This window comes from Phoxinus phoxinus (assembly GCF_949152265.1).
Source record: "Phoxinus phoxinus genome assembly, chromosome: 12".
Classification (NCBI taxonomy): domain Eukaryota; kingdom Metazoa; phylum Chordata; class Actinopteri; order Cypriniformes; family Leuciscidae; genus Phoxinus; species Phoxinus phoxinus.
The window spans coordinates 20,217,225-20,234,907 of NC_136887.1; the positions used below are offsets into that span (position 1 = coordinate 20,217,225).

At 36.5% G+C, this 17,683-nt stretch overlaps 3 protein-coding genes across 6 annotated transcripts; 1 reads left to right on the forward strand and 2 right to left on the reverse strand.

Moving 5' to 3' along the window:
- Positions 1-272: 272 nt before the first annotated feature.
- Positions 273-13,024, reverse strand: LOC307007946 (protein eva-1 homolog C). Of its 4 annotated transcripts, XM_079630447.1 has the most exons (11): positions 12,916-12,994; positions 5,877-6,005; positions 5,393-5,511; positions 4,690-4,857; positions 3,038-3,240; positions 2,803-2,926; positions 2,569-2,721; positions 2,312-2,455; positions 2,149-2,220; positions 1,327-1,407; positions 340-968 (listed from the first exon to the last, which is right to left on the reverse strand). In XM_079630447.1, exons 4-11 carry the CDS (start codon positions 4,781-4,783, stop codon positions 580-582), a joined length of 1,260 nt encoding a protein of 419 aa, XP_079486573.1. In that variant the 5' UTR covers positions 4,784-4,857; positions 5,393-5,511; positions 5,877-6,005; positions 12,916-12,994; the 3' UTR covers positions 340-579. The 4 variants fall into 4 exon arrangements, with proteins under 4 accessions (XP_079486572.1, XP_079486575.1, XP_079486574.1 ...); XM_079630446.1 differs by lacking the exon at positions 5,877-6,005 and having other exon boundaries at positions 273-968; positions 4,690-4,895; positions 12,916-13,024; XM_079630449.1 differs by lacking the exons at positions 1,327-1,407; positions 5,877-6,005 and having other exon boundaries at positions 273-968; positions 12,916-13,024.
- On the forward strand, positions 7,705-14,401 carry clic2 (chloride intracellular channel 2). Its single transcript, XM_079630451.1, has 6 exons — positions 7,705-7,936; positions 10,669-10,778; positions 11,831-11,956; positions 12,711-12,811; positions 13,348-13,517; positions 13,626-14,401. Exons 1-6 carry the CDS (start codon positions 7,883-7,885, stop codon positions 13,782-13,784), a joined length of 720 nt encoding a protein of 239 aa, XP_079486577.1. The 5' UTR covers positions 7,705-7,882; the 3' UTR covers positions 13,785-14,401.
- Positions 14,402-14,503: 102 nt separating this feature from the next.
- Positions 14,504-16,194, reverse strand: urp1 (urotensin-related peptide 1). Its single transcript, XM_079630452.1, has 5 exons — positions 15,940-16,194; positions 15,452-15,553; positions 15,326-15,366; positions 15,021-15,126; positions 14,504-14,793 (listed from the first exon to the last, which is right to left on the reverse strand). The coding sequence occupies exons 1-5, from the start codon at positions 16,121-16,123 to the stop codon at positions 14,762-14,764; spliced, it is 465 nt and encodes a 154-aa protein (XP_079486578.1). The 5' UTR covers positions 16,124-16,194; the 3' UTR covers positions 14,504-14,761.
- Between the last annotated feature and the right edge of the window lie 1,489 nt (positions 16,195-17,683).

The following is a 17,683-nucleotide window of genomic DNA, read 5'->3' on the forward strand; positions in this document are numbered from 1 at the left end:
AAACACAGTATAGTTCACTGCATTGTTTAAATATTTGCCATTGCAGAGAGTCAGAGACTTCATCAAACGCCCTTATTTAAATCAGAGGGTTGTTCCTTCATTATCTATACATGTCAAATAGACCATCAAACGGATATAGGGCTGATGCATGTCCGTTTGGTTGCATAATGTTTTCTTTAGAAGGATAAACAATATGTTGCAACTTGTAAATGCATTTCAGTACAACCAGGTTTTAGATACCGGTAATATAAATTCAAACCAAATCCCTGGTTGGCTGTGTTTGATAAGTAGGCTACGCAAATATATTTAATTTTCAATGTGGACAACATCCAAAGAAATCACATCTCCGTTAATGTATTAAACCAGTTCGAATTAGGCTATACATGAAATGTATAAATACAGTCTATTCATAAAACACAAGCAAGTGGGCTTGATAAGAATGTCACAGATGTCATTCTTGTTATGCATTTAAGATCCAGACAATATAATATTATCATTCATGTTAAATAGTAGCCTATAATTAGTGTTTGTTTTATTAAAGAAAACATTCATCAATCAGATTTGCAGAGAACATCAAGATCAGGCAGAGGAGGTTTTGATTTTTTGCATGGCATAAGGGCTGGAGTTGATATGTGGCCAGATGTCTCCGTTTGGCATCTCAGGTTTGTCCTCATCCCTTCTCTCCTCCATCACCACTGTCATTATCATCTCTTGGTTGAACATGTCTGGCGTGCGATACGGGCGCGCAAGGTGGCGAAAAGAAGAACGCAAGGAGGCGTCATCGTCATCAAAATCATCTATTAGTCCTCCCTGTGACCTGTGGGAGGACTTTAGCTCATCTCCTAGCTCAGACGCCAAGTCTTTCAGATCTCGAATCAGGGTGGATTTGAGACCGAACAAACACAGCAAGAAGAACAGACCAGCACATATACCAGAGACAAAGTATAAAGCCACTGTCTCCGGAAGACCTTGGGAAAATGGAAAAAGAGGCCAAATTAACATTTAAAATTTAATAAACAATACATTCAATGAGGAGAAGAAGAGATTAAAAAAGTAATTAGTAAAATACTACCACACTTAGTAGCTAAATGAGAAGGCCATGCTGACTGCTGATGTTATGATGTTAGCAAACCACAAAGAAAGATTAATTGTTTTTGCATAGATTTTATTTATTACTTTCATGTTACTGGTACATGTACTGTACCATTTATGTTTGTATTTAAAAAAATGAATAAAACCACAAAGAAAGAAAGACAAGTGAATAGTAAGTAAAAATGGCACCAAATCATTTGAACATTCTGGGATCAGGCCACACATCTAACGTACCCTGGATCTGGGAAAAAATTTCCAGAGAGTTGGTGAAAATGTTTTGTGGTCTGGACACACCGGGGCCAGTATACCACCCTCCTGTGAAGGGGGGGGAGAGGGGATTGGATCCCGCAGTCAGCAGGACCGTCAACAACCAATGACTGACAGTTATGTTATACGAGTCATATGGTCAAAATGTTACATATACCTTGAAAAAAACAGCAAAATGTAAATAATTTTAACAAAATAAAATAATGTTTGCTGCTGAATTTATACAAATGACCCCATTCAAAAGCATCTTCTTTAGCATTAGTGTTTTCACCTTTTGCAATAGTTGTTTATGAATCCTTGTGTGAAAAGATGGATCTCAAAATCATAGACACTGGAAAGGATTCTAATATGCAGATGATGCTGGAAAACAAAAAAATGTGCAGAACCTGGATGATTTCTCTGAAAAACACTGTTTAACTGCTCAGGATGTAAAAGGGACTTATGAACAGCCATCACAAAACAGAAATACAGTCATGGATCATCCAGGCAACCACACGCAGCATTAAGAATATTTTTCTTTTTTGTTTAAAAAAAAAATGTTGTTGAAATTTTTATGATACCTCTTATTTTGTTAAAATTATTAACATTTTGCTGATTCTGCAAGGTACAGTATATGTGACCTTTTGACCACAATTGTATATCTCTCCTGCCATATTTTCATTTGCAATAACACATGGAATGAGTCGCAGTTATTATGTTAAAATCATCTTTTTAATACAAGCCAGTTTAATAAAATGAAAATTAGCTTAGCAATGAAGATCATTTACACCATAAACTCCTTTTTCTTACCATGCGTATAGTCAGAGAGCAAGAAAGGATCTGTGTTTCCACGTCCAACATCTTCCAGTAGATACCGTGGTACTTAAATGCACAACAACAAAGAGAGTCTTTTTATGACTGCTTCAACAGTGAATAAGTTGATCATAGTTTTTCGAAACCTCTTGAAACTCACCGCAGGTGAAGGAAACTCGCAAGTGCTTTCTGGTGCCAGGGAAACAGGGGTCTCCGAAACCCTGAGCATCAGCCAACACAGAGCAGTTCGTCCTGCCATGACACTTCCTTGACACCCTCCTCAAGGCTGACGGAGACAAGCACTCTAACAGGAAACATAATCTCATCAAATGAATTTAAACACATATTTTACTGCCTCTTCTGTTGTAGCAAAACATTCCCACTAGATGGAAGAAGTGTGTTATTTTATTCTCAGACCTATGTCCGTCGTTGTTTTAGCCTCTTGAGGGCACTCAAGACTGTCGTGCTCCAAGTGGCCAAACGTGGCTGAATAGATGGCCAGAACCGTGTCATTCTTACAGGCCAGCTTCATCCGCTCATTCTCACACACTGTTTTTGAGCGATGATGCTCTGTGGAGAAGGAAAATCATTGGTGTGCTGCTCGGTTACAATCTCGCTAAAGTGAAGCACAATATACAGTAGGCGTCTCACCAGGCTTGCACTTGTAAGAGACAATGATGTATTTGCTGGTTTCAGGGCAGGGATCTTGACCAAACACAGGACTCACCACAGGAATCTGACACTCCCATCGATCCTGACACTCAGACATCACTTTCTGACCATGAAAACACATTCTGACTGAAATTCATTATCAATCATTATGAGTTTTATACTGGAGATTTTTGCCTCTAGATTTAAAGAATGAGTACATGCATATCAATGATACCTGAATGGCTGTGGTTGATATACAGTCTGTGTTTTCCTCTGTTATGTTTGGGTTTGCGTGTGGGCATAGATATGGACTCGGGACACGGCGTCCATAAAACGCTGAGAGGACAGCCACAGATGTTCTAGTAGGGCATCTGATGGACAGCGTCTCTCCATCACAGGCATGGGCAGTGTGGTTCTTCAGGATCCTGTGGAGGTAATCTAAGAGGAAAAATAGACTGATATACGCAGACAGCTTTTAAAGTGGTCTAAACATCAGTTGAGCATCACTGTTGCTGAGTAAAGGCACTGCTCAGCATACAAACAAGGCATTGTAAATGCATTTAGAGAACCCACTACACAACAGCATTGTTGACCACAATTGTACACTTATAGTGTAAATCCAGCAATGTGACAATGGACAAACCAACTCCCGTACTTATTTTTTTCTTGCAAATGCAACGTATTAATGTGTCTTATTGATTATTAAACATTAATAATAATGTTTTTTTATGGGGCTGGATGGTAATTAAATAAATAAAATAAAATAAGTTCTTGATAGGCCAAGTATTATTAATATATTTCAGTGTTTTAAGCACGTTTATTATTAAAATTAATAATTTAGGTGATTCTAAAAAATAGCTATAGACAATCATAAATCAATTTTATCAATGAAAAGTTTAAAAAGTCAATTAAATTTAAATTCAAGTAAAGCTGCTTTTGATTTATTGGTTCTTCTGAAAATTGTATACTTCAAATACTGCAGTGAAAGAGAGAGGCAGAGGTCAGGGACAGCCATGTAGTCGGAGGAAATGACCCCTGAAAGATTTGAAAGTTGTCTGCACTGCAGATTTGAGATTTAAATGTTATGAAGTGGACAACATAAAAATTTCCCTCTCTAAATGCTTATCCTCCACTTTTCCACACAGCTCAGGTTTCAAGCTTGTAATGTTTTTAACATGCCCTAGCCTATTCAGTCTGTTCCTTCATTGGACCATATCTTTGAGTATTCAGTGAGAAGGAACTGGATCAAGGGTAATGTCTGGCCTGTGCCTCTCTCCGTCTCTCTTAAAGGCCATTCTGCATCTGTAGAGCTCTCTGTTATGCAGTGCCAGGCACAGACACACTCACAAATAAACACAATGACCTATTCTTGGCTGATTGAAGCCATTATCTATTCAATAGATATTTGTGATTCTATTGTATAGGGGGGAGATACAGAAACACAATCAGAAACAATTGAATCAAGAAGCCAACATGTGTCACTGAAATGCATGAAGTAATCAAAATCTAAAATGCATGAATACATTTTTCTGACTTTTTACATACGACATACAAACACTGCTGTTTATATTTGTGGATTAGTGTTTTTGAGTGTATTTTCTAGTGTATATTGCCCATAACATATTATACTTTGTCAACCAGCTTCAACACAAAATGTTTGTCTTTGGTTCAGAATGGGTTAATGTTGCCTTGCCTTCCTATATGGATTGTGCTCAAACAATGGAAGAGGAAGAGACACCCATCTCTCTTAAGCTGATGCTCTGATTGTTGACAAGGACTATGTAAAAGGCAAAATACAGAATGTTCTCTTTCCTTTGAGAGTTACGCTCTAAGACAGCATGCAGTATTTCCTCTATCACAGCCACAAAATTGGAGAAGAACACTTACCAGAGAAATCTGGAGCTGATGAGGATTGGCCTGTGTTGACAGCTAGAACGAGCGAGAGGAAACACCAGGACCAACAAGAGCTCCATAGAGACATAGTGCACAACGCACATTACGAACCGCTGTGATTTTTAACTTGGAGAAGTTGTTTGGCTGTTTACTGCCCTCTGACTTCTGACCAGGAGAAAAGGGTCAATGGTGGCATTGTGCTGAGTGGAGAACAAGCACTCTTTCAACAGCACTGACACTGACACACATTTATCTCATTGCACTGTTTAGACAGTTTTCATGCTTGTTTTCCAGGTGACAAGGTTCACACATCTGTTTAATAAGTAGCTACCCTGATGATAATAAATGTAGTTTCTAGTCAAATGTACAGCAAAAATCACTTTCTTAATCAGTTTTTTAGTCTTGTTTAAAAAACAAGTTAAATTAACCTGATAGTTCTGGAGAGTGGAGTAATGGCTGTAAATATTTGTTATTTTCTTGAGTTGATCTTGTTTTATGGATGTTTGTGTATTTTTTTACTGGAAAACAAGATAAATACTGAATAAGACTTGCAGTTTTTGTGTAAAGAGTCATGCATTAAATCAGATTTCTCTTCATTTCTCTTCAGTAAGAAAAACCTCAAAACAAGAAATGGTCTTTGCTGAGCTTGACGGTTTTGTTTCCTTTGCTTGCATTTATAAATGACAGAAGGACCCACTCATGATCAACATTGGGGTCCTGTTTAGGGAGATAAAGCAAGGATTTTCTGTGTGATCCCAGCTGCTGGATGTCCTGTAGATAGCCTATCGTCTCAGGATAAGTGCTTCCTCTCTCAGCCTGAGGAAGAGAGAGGTCAGTGGTTAGTGAGCACATCACATTTCTCTCTATTCCAGAAATACTATAGCAGAAGCAACTCTGTTGCCACTAAATACATAGCTGGTGAATATGAGTGGTCAGTCTGCTATCTCTATATGGACAGTTTGTTATCTGAACATGCGATGAATATTGAGCAGAGGTCAGAAAACAGGACTATTTATATGGTGCATCTTAGCTTTCTCAGCACTTTGTCAATTTAATCACCCTCCCCAAAGAACCACAACCCCCCACATATGAGATTGGTCTAGTGCCTGAGAGGAATGTTTGTGATTTAAATTGGAGATATGTTGAGTATGAAGACAAATGCTGTACAATAATGTGCTGACCTTTGACATGTTTGCTTAGTGATTGCAGCGGTGGCATCAGATTTGAGGCTTACAATTTTGCGTTGTTACAGCTCATCATCTCCATGGTGATTTCTTGTTTGGTGGTATATTCCATGTGGTGGCGCAGTACTGTATGTTAACAGGAAAGAGAACGGACTGAAACGGCTCAGATCTGTTACTCATAGTATCCTGTTGGCTTCAGGAGGAGGGAGTACACTGGGTAAACTGGCATGGCTGATGGCACATTTCCTGTATAGCCGAAGTGGAACTCGCTCAATTTCCAGGATTTGTAAGGAGTTTCCATGTCAGGCTCTTGCTTTGTATACAGTATAATCACCAGCCTTTTATACTTAAAGGGATAGTTCATCCCAAAATAAACATTTTGTTGTCATTTACTCTCATGTCATTGAAAACCCTTTCTTCTTCTTCTATGGAACACCAATGAAGATATTTAGTAAAGTAAATTAAATTGTAGAGACCATGGGCTGACCATCTTCACCATTAAAAATTGCTTTACTATATTGATGTACATTACAAAAGAAAAATGCTTTAAACATTTTGACAGACATGGTCATGCACTATCACAGTAAGAAAGTAAGTCTTTTAAATCCCTTTAAAAGTGTCAACCACTTTTAATGTCTTTCAATGTGAGGAAAGAACAAAGCAATTCCTTGCTTTCTTTGGTTTCTTTTTCAAATAATGTCTGCTTTTTGCGGTAATATTGTTTCAAACTAGTGTGAATTCCCCAGAATTGTGCAATAAACCCCCTCAATACAACATCTGTGTGCTGAATGAGGAAATGAAACTCTTTAGGGGTTGAAAACAATTATGTAAGAATGACATTCTGTCATTAAAATGTGTTTTAAATGTTTTATAGTGCTGGCGTACGAGATGAATTTTAGTCTAAGTTTGTGTAAGAGATTCATTTTATGCTGTAAGTTGTTCTAAGAATCTTTCCAGGTTAATATGCTCAATTATAAGGGGAAGCCATAGAGATGACGGAATTGTTTCCTCTGACTCAACATGACTGCATAAGGAATGAGGGGAACTATTTGTTTAAAGAGAACCCATCCCTTGAGAATGATCACATACCCACACCCTCATTTGTCTACTCACACACACAACTGTGTATCTTAGCAATATACTTCTAATGTTTTATATGCACTATAGACTTACACCCTTACACACTACCCCTACTCATACCAGAAAACAGTATTTTAGATTTAATCATTATTCCAATCGAGGAAATCCCCAAACGTCCCCCAAGGCAGCTCATTTTGAGGGTTGAAAAACACACAAAAACCACATGGGATTTGCTTTCTGCGGTGCCTCGACTGATATCAAAAGTGATTGTTTTTGGAAGGTTTTGCAGGGGTTACTGGAAGTTAGAAAACTTCCAGAGAATATGAAAGAACAGAATGAGTCAGAATTCCAAATGACCACTATAAAAAAAAAAACTGAAACAGAGAAGAACAAGTACCTTCACTCTGTTGTCTGACATGCGAGAGCAATTAAATATCTTCTTTAAAATAAGTTAGTTCATGTATAGTAAAACAGCCTCTCCATTACACAGCTGAAAGGGGCACATAGTGATTGAACATATGGGAGAGGGGAATGTTAGTAAGAGAAGTGTTAATAGTCTGCATGAATGGAATGTGGCCCCTGCTTCACGTCTGTGATAACCCTGTGACGTTTCTCCTGAGTGTAAGTGCGTGCTGGATCAAATGAAAAGCTATTTTTGAGCTCTCTGACACAGCCTGGCAGCACAGTTATATAGTTAGGGTCACGCCCATCCTCTCTAGCCTCCCTCCCTCCTGACTTTTAAAGTGTGTTTGCAGAGGGAGAAAGCAGAAAGCAAGAGTCTGACTAACTTTCATCTCTGAACACTTGGACACATTACAGCTGTGTACTGTGAAGTTTGGGGGAACTTTTACTGTCTGGTTGATTTGTGGAATAATTTTCTCAGAGGTCCGGAATTATTCAAGTCTTTTTCCCGCAGGAAAGAAATGGCACTCAGACAAGACTCAGATAAAGAACCACGAATTGAGCTCTTCATAAAGGTCAGTTTTACAAGTTTGAGTTGGTCAGACACTCTTATTCCAAATTAAACATTTTAATTCCAATAAAGTAACTATACATTTTCAAGTGTAGGATCAAATAATATTAAATATAAGAATAATTTAAATAGAAAAATAAATAGTTCAAATAAGCTAATAAACCACTCATCTGAATATTGATCAAGTTCAACATGTAATCCTTACTGTTGGAATAGAGTTGTTAAACTCAATTATTTTAGCTTTTGATGTATTTTTCTAATGGACGAGACTCTTTTCTACTTTACATTCTGAAAAAATAATAAAAGGCTTGTGACTATACATGAGCCTGTTGCCAAAAGTTATTTTGTTGAATAGTACGCTACAAAGACACTATGAACCAAGATCTTCCACTGCTCTATCTGCTTTTTGTCCATTTGGGCAACATGAATCAGAGGTTGATTTGGGCGTTTACAGTCAATTCAGTTAACATATGCAGTTCTGTAGACTGGATAGTATGGTTGATATGCAACTGTTCGCCTTTATGCTTCTCTTTATCAGAAAGGACGCACAGACAGCATTGGGATAATCTTATCACCACACATGCACACACTGAAAGACTGACAGCTCTTGGATCCCTGTCGTCACACCCATAAACACGCTTACGTTTCCTATAGATCCCATCACTTTGGCATTGCCGATCTCATGCTTTACCAGTTGAACTACGACAGTTCATGAACTAAAATAAGTAGTATATGAATGTGCGGTGATCTTTAGATCCTAAAGATAATCAAAGCTTTGTAGGTGGTCACCATTTATTACAGAAGTTTTGTATATAGTGCAGCTGTTTGTGTTCTTATTTAAAAAGATGCGTATTGTGGACGGTAGAAGCATTGTTCAGGTGTTATCTCCCTCTTCTAGACAATTCCTGCTTTTCCTCTCTTTGGATCAAGCTTTTATTGTCCTCCCACACAATACATGGACTATTTATGTCCTATTCTTTTTGAAGGGAGGGACACATTTATTTAAAAACAAAAGCTATCCATCAACATTATTAATAATAGACCGCTGGGGATCTGAGAGACCCCAAACATATTTAAATATTTTAAGAACATTGCGTTTACGTACACTTAAGAAAATGGTTTATTCAAGGGGGATTTTGTGCAGAAAGTAGCATTCTGAAACATCATGTAAACACAAACGTTGTTTACTTATGCTACTTTCATGGCCCAAAAGAAGGAAGGAATTTTCCGTACTTATTTTTCACAGGTGTTTTACTTGCATTTTAAATGACTTGTTGCATTGTGTTGTGTTTTAGGGTTAAGTGAAATGTCGGTAAACGTAAAGGAGAATGTCCTGGCAGAGAATTAACAGTCCCCGTTCTCCCTTTACTGTTTTAATGTTGTTTTTTTTTTTTACAGAATTGAGATAAAACAGTTTAAAATACCTGGATTTCTGTCATGTAAAAGCATGAGAGACATTCTTACATACAATTCGAAATTTGAAGTGGTAGTATAGACATTTTAAAAGATGTTCTTTGAACTTGAAGTCATTATATAAGAATGGTTTATTCTTTTACTGTATTTTTTATCCTGGTGAGCATAAGAGGCTTCTTTCAAAAACATAAAAAGATATTAGTGATCCCAAACTTTTGTACATTAGTGTACAGTATTTTAGAGAGTAGTAAGAGTGCATATCGCAAATGCCATTTGTGTCCTACGCAGCTTTCTAGCAATAACCAGTGTGCATGTAAACATCATGATTCAAATATCAGGTTCCTGAAATCGTCACACTTTGGTTTTCTCTGTGTTATCTTATGATATAACCGATGGGTTGAACCTTAAAGTAATTTCTGTCTCTACTGTCTTTTGATTAAGAGGATCGTTTTTTACATTTACATTTGCAATTTACATTCTGTCATCATTTACGTCGTTGCTGACTTTTTTCCTTCTGCAGAATATAGGGTCCAAACTGTCAGTTTATGAACAAAAAACAAAGAAACAAATAAACAAAATACTGACACATCTTTCAAATATCTTTTATGCTCAACAGAAGATAAGGTCATGGTTTGGAACATGAGGGTGAATTTATAATGATGACATACTTAATTTTTGGGTGAACTATCATTTGAAGTCAGAAAAACATATAAAAAGAACTGAAAGACAAAATAAATGTCAATTTCAAGTGTATTATTAGTATTTTATACATACAAAAAAAAAAAAACATGAGGGTTAAGGAAATCTATTATGTGAGTTTCTCGGTCTACATGTAGGCTCCTTACAAGCAATTTTGCATTTAAAAGACGTCTAATAGTCGTCTATAGCTAAATCGTGACTACAGATTGACCATGACATGAAATTACACTTACATCTTGTAGATATTATTGACATTGGTAACATGATGGGATATCAACCATTTCATGCGGTGCCTGTCCAAAAACTACAATGAATCAGTTTTGACTACAGTGGGCTACAAATAGCATAGAACATGTCAAAGAAATGAAACCAATCACATTGTAATCACTGTTGACTTTGCTTACATGATGGAATATCATTTATCTCGCAATTTTGGCAAAAACGACATGTACCAAATTCAAGGTTATTTTGTCTAGAAGTGTGTTACTCATAGCCGGACTATCAGGTCTATAGTTAACAGAGACGGTGAAATGACGGTGCTATTGCTTGCTGGGCTATATGAAACCTTGTGTCTGGTCTGTGAAACTTTGATACTGACCATGGATTTCTCTTTTTTGTCTCAAGGCGGGTCATGATGGAGAGAATGTGGGGAACTGTCCCTTCTGCCAGAGACTCTTCATGGTTCTTTGGCTGAAAGGAGTCAAGTTCACAGTAACCACCGTTGACATGAGGAAGTAAGCGTCACTTTAAGCTTTCATTTCACTGAAACAGTACGGCCATGAATGGAATTTATGCATATTCTAGGCCTCGCACATCCAGGGGGGCCCAATTACAATGAGGAGAAATAATACAATTATTAGTATTATTTCAGTCTAATGCTAAAACTCTATAAGACAATAACTTTGTAAATTAATAACATTTACAATATCATCGCTGTCTGTGAGTTTTGAAAATATTTAACTGATGACAAGTATTAAAAACAGCTTGTGACTAAACCTCGTAACTCCATTGGCTCCTCAAACTGTCGGTAAAACCTCATAACTCAACCCCACCTCAATCTTGAGTGAAGTGTGCACACATTTTGGTGGAACGTCTGCTTGTTTGCAGTGCAAAGGCAAATAAAGAACTGGTTGTTTGAATAAGTACAACATTTTCTTTACTTAAAAAAAAACACAAAATAAAGGCTATGTCTAAAAGTATTTGAGGAGCGGAGAAGAGTGTCTTAGCATTTGCAGAGTCAGTGCCAATAGTAAACTTGGGATTTTGGCCAAAGACAGAAAGAAAAAGCACACATAGCTTCAGCTATACTTCATAACCTGTAAGTTGATGAAAACGTAATGCGATGCACTTGCTGCCTCAGATGCGGCCGTTCTAATGACGGGGATAAAATAATTTTGCCTATGTCACATTATGAGGTAAATCCGGCTTTGTAAGGCTATCAGCTGGAATGGAATTCAGTAAACAAATAGTGAAATCTGAGGAATTCTGGACTAGCATGGAATAGATTTGATAACACCGGGGGCGGTCAAAGTACAGCAGGTGTACACTACAAACAGGATGAAGGGAGTGTGAACTTTCCCATTGCCCTGTTCCCATCAGGCCTAATTCTTTTAAAGCAAATTAAACTTAGCAGCTGAACACTCCTATATCCGTGTGCTTTGAGTGCTAAATGAGTTTAATACTATTTAAAAGAAACATTAATCACTTTAGGTCTCAGTAAACAATAAATGACTTCATATTGACCATGTCCGCACCCCTCTGCTCTGCTCCACCCTGTGTTGTTTAGGAAGCCAGAAGAGCTGAAGGATTTAGCTCCAGGTACCAACCCTCCTTTCCTCCTGTACAATGGCACGCTGAAGACTGACTTCATAAAGATCGAAGAGTTCCTGGAGACCACACTCGCCCCTCCTCGGTATTGTGCTTGTCTGAGCTCATGTAATGCTATATCAAACATTGGCTTCACACTGACAAAAACCTTTCACAATGAGACATTATTCTAGTGTTGTTCTGTCATAAGTCGCATGGCTGCACTTATTTAAGTAATATCTGACACACTGACATTGCTGTGACATTGAAATCAGCAATTTCAAAGACTATCGGAGTCCCGGTAGCCATATAGTTCTTGTTGATGATTTTTTTTTATTTTGTCTTGACTGTTCCAAAGAAGCATGCATTAAAATGATCAAAAGTGATAGTAAAGACATTTATAATGTTAAAGATGCTGGTCTTTCGAACTTTCTAAGATTTCTGATTTTTTTTAATCAGGGTTTCCACAAAAATATTAAGCAGGAAATCAGCATATTATAATGATTTCTGAAGGATCATGTGACACTGAAGACTGGCATAATGACTGATGAAAACTCAGCTTCGCCATCACATGAATAAATAACCTTTTAAAATATGATTTTACTGTATTTTTTATCAATCAAACAAATGCACCCTTGGTGAGCATAAGATAGGCTACTTATTTCTGACCCCACACAGTGTATATGACAGACTATGTGTGACATTTTTTAAAAGGAAAGACATAGGCCTACCTATTTAACATGCATTATATGGGTGAGCTTAAGCGTTTTTGAATGTCAGTATTATTATGTGAAGGATGGATGTCTATCTTTTAGGTTTGTGATGACTGGCTTTAAATATTTCCCTCTGTCTTATCCCAGCTATCCTCATCTCAGCCCCCGCAACAAAGAGTCATTTGATGTTGGTGCTGACATCTTTGCCAAATTTTCTGCGCTTATCAAGAACAGCCCAAACAATGCCTGTGAGTTACAACACCTAACTATTACATTTTATATATAAAACCAGCATGATTGTGTGATACTGCAAGAGTTAGATTCAACAAGAAATTAATTTAGAAATACTTACATTTTGGACACGATGTTGCGAAAATACTTCCAAAAAGCAGAATTGTTGCATTGACTCATTCATAACAAGATTCGCTTGTGTCGTTTCCAAATGAATCTGAATTTTTAAACGAATCGGTTGAATAAACGAATGGTTTAGTGACTCAAAAAAACAATAATTGTCGCCACCTACTGGTGTAACAATGAAACCTGCAGAATGGAAAATACACACCACTGAAGCGGAGTGATACGAGGCAAGCAATAAAAAAATTACAAAAAAGATTTTCTCTGTCATGATCAGTAGCCTATAGTTTTATCAAGCAAGAAACATTGACTTAATCAGATTAATGCATTGACACTTACATGCCAGAACAACAGAATATGACAATTTTCTGATTTATCTGAATATAAATATGAATAGCCGAATATTTTTCTCCTTTATTTGATTCCTCAGTCCATGAAAAAGGCTTATTGAGAGAGTTCAAGCGTCTGGATGACTATCTGAACACTCCACTTCAGGACGAGCTCGATCAAAACATCAGCGTATCCAAAAGAAAGTTCCTGGATGGCAACCGCTTGACACTGGCAGACTGCAACTTGCTACCAAAGCTGCACGTCATCAAGGTGATACGCCTCTGTGGTTTACAGACACACACAATTACACACAATTAAACATAAAGCTGTTTAATTTGAAATAAATAATTATGATGTGGTTTTCTTTTTGTTTTGTAGGTTGCTGCCAGGAAGTACTGTAGTTTTGAGATTCCTGCTCAGTTCACTGGAGTGTGGCGTTACCTGCAGAATGCATGTGAGAGAGAAGAGTTCAGCCAGACCTGTCCAGCTGACATTGAAATTGAGAAAACCTATCTGAGTGTGGTCAAGAGGAACTGAACTTCAGATTGTGGAGGACACGTGGGGTTAAATGTTTAAATAGTGTAAATAGATTAACATTTTAGTTTATAGCCACATCACAGTTATAAATATATTACAGCAAACTCAAAAGGCACAATGACTGAACTGAACACAGTTTGCTTATGAACTTTCATTGTGCCTGTGATCTCAGAGCCCATTGGATTTACTAGTATACTTTTAAAAGACTGCTACTGTCCAACTGGCTTTATTCTGGTAGTTTTAGAAGTTATAGGATCTTTTGCAAACGATCTTGAGCACAACAGGTGAGTTGTGCTTTTAACAGCAGGTTTTTGTGCATAATGTATATATGTATTTTACATTCATTATGGCATATTCGGTTTTATGTAATATATATCTTTTAATCATCTGTAATAATGAGTTGAAAACACAAATGTGCAGTCAAATCATGTGCAGTACATGAGTCAATGAGTATTGCGTCAGTAATGGTTGTTTTGTATTAAAGGTTATTGTGGCAGATGTACTGAGTTAGTTGCCCAAACACCATTGTTAGACATACGATTAAACTGCACAAGAACATCACGAGATTAAACTGCTTTCTTTCAGATTTTACTTCAAATAAAATTAATATCATACATTTGTCTTTCTCTTTTCGTGTGAATGTCAAAGCATATCCAGAGCTTTGGTAAAAGATGCTGATGACTGGATTGAAAAGCAAAACAAAAATACACAAATATTACAACTGATCTGTTTTTACCTAGACTATATTTATTTTACAGTTGCATTTCTAGGTCAGTTTTCATTTATGATAAAAAATACATTCATAATCATGTTAGATTACTTTATATATCTATATATACATATAAAACAATATTCACAATGTCAAAGGGCAGCTGAATGGATATTTTATGGGGGGGAAACAAAGGCATACATTTTAAGTGTTTGTACATGAAGGGATGTCAGGCTGGTCCTCTCTGTCCATCTCAGCCGATTCATTCCTAGTTTGTAACACAATATTTCCAAAAACAGGCTGTAAAGGGAAGGACAAAAAACTTTGATTAGTAATTTAATAATGACAAAGCCATTGTGTCATCCCTTTATATGAATAATATCAGCATTACATCATTGTTTTCAAATTTTCTAAAACCTTGTCCCTTGTAGTTTTTTTGACATTAAAAGTGTCCACTACTATACATACACACACACACATGTATATATATATATATATAATCTGCACTACATATATAGGAACCTCACCTCTCTTATTGTTTTTGGGCAAGGTTTGCTCAGATCGTAGATAGCCTTGAGAACGCAGGTTATCAGCTGCTGCTAGTTTTAAAACAACTGCTTTTAAGTCATCCACCTAAAGACACAGACCAGACATTCTGATTCAGTATCACACAAGAAAGAAAGAAAGAAAGAAAGAAAGAAAGAAAGAAAGAAAGAAAGAAAGAAAGAAAGAAAGAAAGAAAGAAAGAAAGAAGGAAAGAAAGAAAGAAAGAAAGAAAGAAAGAAAGAAAGAAAGAAAGAAAGAAAGAAAGAAAGAAAGAAAGAGATCATACCATGTTATTCATTTTTTCTTGCTGCAATATTTCTTTTGTACCTAGAAAGACAGAAAAAGTGAAAACGGTATCCTTTCTAATAACATAAATGTTATAAATAACAAGTGTCCAAGAGTCCCATCTCACCTCTCTGGATCAGGACAGGGAGGACAGTTTTGATGTCCCTTTGCTCTGTTAAATCATTGCTTTGTCTCTCCTCGACCTCTGCCACCAGTTTCTGAATCAGTTCTCCAAAACAAAATGTCATATTTTGGTAATAATTTTTCATTATTTACAAAAAACTAAAAAAAAAAAAAAAATCGATACATAAAAAAATACATAAAAAACTCTAGTTTGAATTTCATCCATTGTTAAAACAGATGTCCCATCTGTTTCAAGTTACATGATTTTTAAAAGTTGTAGTGGAAAGATTAAAGTGTCATAATAAGACCAAGCTCATGGGTCTTTATAAAATGTTCCCTATACTGCCTTTCATCACTTCCTTTTTAACATTTACATTGGAAGCAGAAGAGACATTAAGCACTCAGCAAAGTCTAATACATGTACAGCAGTTACTCCATCATACATGTCCAGCCTTAACAAACAACTTCTCAAAAGCACAGAGCTGATCTCACCTTCCTGCTGTGGCAGTGCCGTGTCTGAATATAGAGGCAGAGCTTGAGTTCTCCGCGCAGAGCAAACCACGGCCAGGATGTAGAGCAGTGCCAGGGACAACATGTTGGGAGGATCACGGGTGACTTCAGTCTTCAGTGCTCTTGCCCCAGCCGGCATCTTCAGTTTTATATCATCCGAGGCCATCTATCCTGAAGGGATCAATACCGCTCATGTCACCCCATCCCAGTGTTAATGGTTTTGACGTGATGTCCTCTCGTCATAGACACAATTAAGAGTGTGCTGTCAATTCAGACAGAGCCTATCTCTGCTTGCACAGAGAGCCCTAACAAATGTTTACTCTTCACTACCCATCAGTGACTGAATTCTTTATGTCTCATACCTGACATTGCATGACGCATTTGACACATTTCTTATGATTTTTAATCTGTAATTTGCTCTGATGTTTCATTGCTCACACTTTATATAAGGTGTCTTATAAAAATAGTAATAATGAATTGTAAGGTTTTTAAAATATAAATACAATGTAAAAAACATGTATGTACACAACAAGTGCATGGTATCAAATGATTTATTTAAATGTTAGCACATAACATTTAATAGCCTATAAAGTAGGACCGAAGCATTTGTTTATTTTTGGGATAATTCTGTTCTCAGTGACATCAAAGTTAGACACTGTCACATTCAATCCTTGTTACACATTCAAAGCAATCCATGAATACTCTCTTACGCACCAGATGACGTGTGTCCTGGGACATTGCTGGTTTCTCTTTTGCTGTATTTATCAAAGTGAAAGGTATATCATACGACACAAAGGTTTGGTGCCAAATGAACAAACAGCGTAGTGCGGTGATGGATTGTGTCGTCTCTGAGTTTCTGAAATTGCAGGTGAAAGTGTTAAACCGTAACATCTCTCATCTTCAACCGTCTTTGTGTCCAAAAACAGAAAGAAACAAAACAACAAGAACATAATAAAGAACAATTGTGTGTGCGTGTGTGCGTGTGTGTGTGTGAGTGTACTTTGAAGAAAAGCCATATTTGACATAAATCAGTAGGCCCTATATACATATATTATTAGTATAGATTGATGAGAATGTTTCCTCAAAAACAAATTATTCTTATATGTGGTTTAGTTAACTAAAATTCTTATTAAAAAAATCACTTAATATATCAGTGTATGCTATGCTCATTTGTTAATAAGTTAACAAATGTCAAGAAATACACACTGGTACCATTAAAAATTTTAGGGTCGAAAGATTTTTTTAATGTTTTTGAAAAAGTCTCATGCTCACATTTATTTGCTCAAAAATACAGTAAACACAGTAAATTTTTTTAATATTATTACAATTAAAAATAACAGTTTTCTATTTGAATATATTTGAAAATGTAATTTATTCCTGTGATGGCAAAGCTGAATTTTCAGCATCATTACTCCTGTCTTTAGTGATCCGTCAGAAATCATATTAATATGCTGATTTGATGCTCAAGAAACATTTCTTAGTACTTTTGGGGAAGTTATAATAATAAAAAGATTTTATATTTCAATAAAATTAAAAAAAAAAAACTCCATTCAATTTTACAAATAGAAATAAAAGTGAATGGAGTAAATGTTGTGGAATAAGAGTACAAATTTATGTACAAAAAAAATAAACATCTTACTGACCCTAATGTCTTGAGCATAGTGAACAATATTGTAAATGTCTCTCTTGTTTTATTACGCTGGGCCTGTGTAAGTTATAAAGCTTG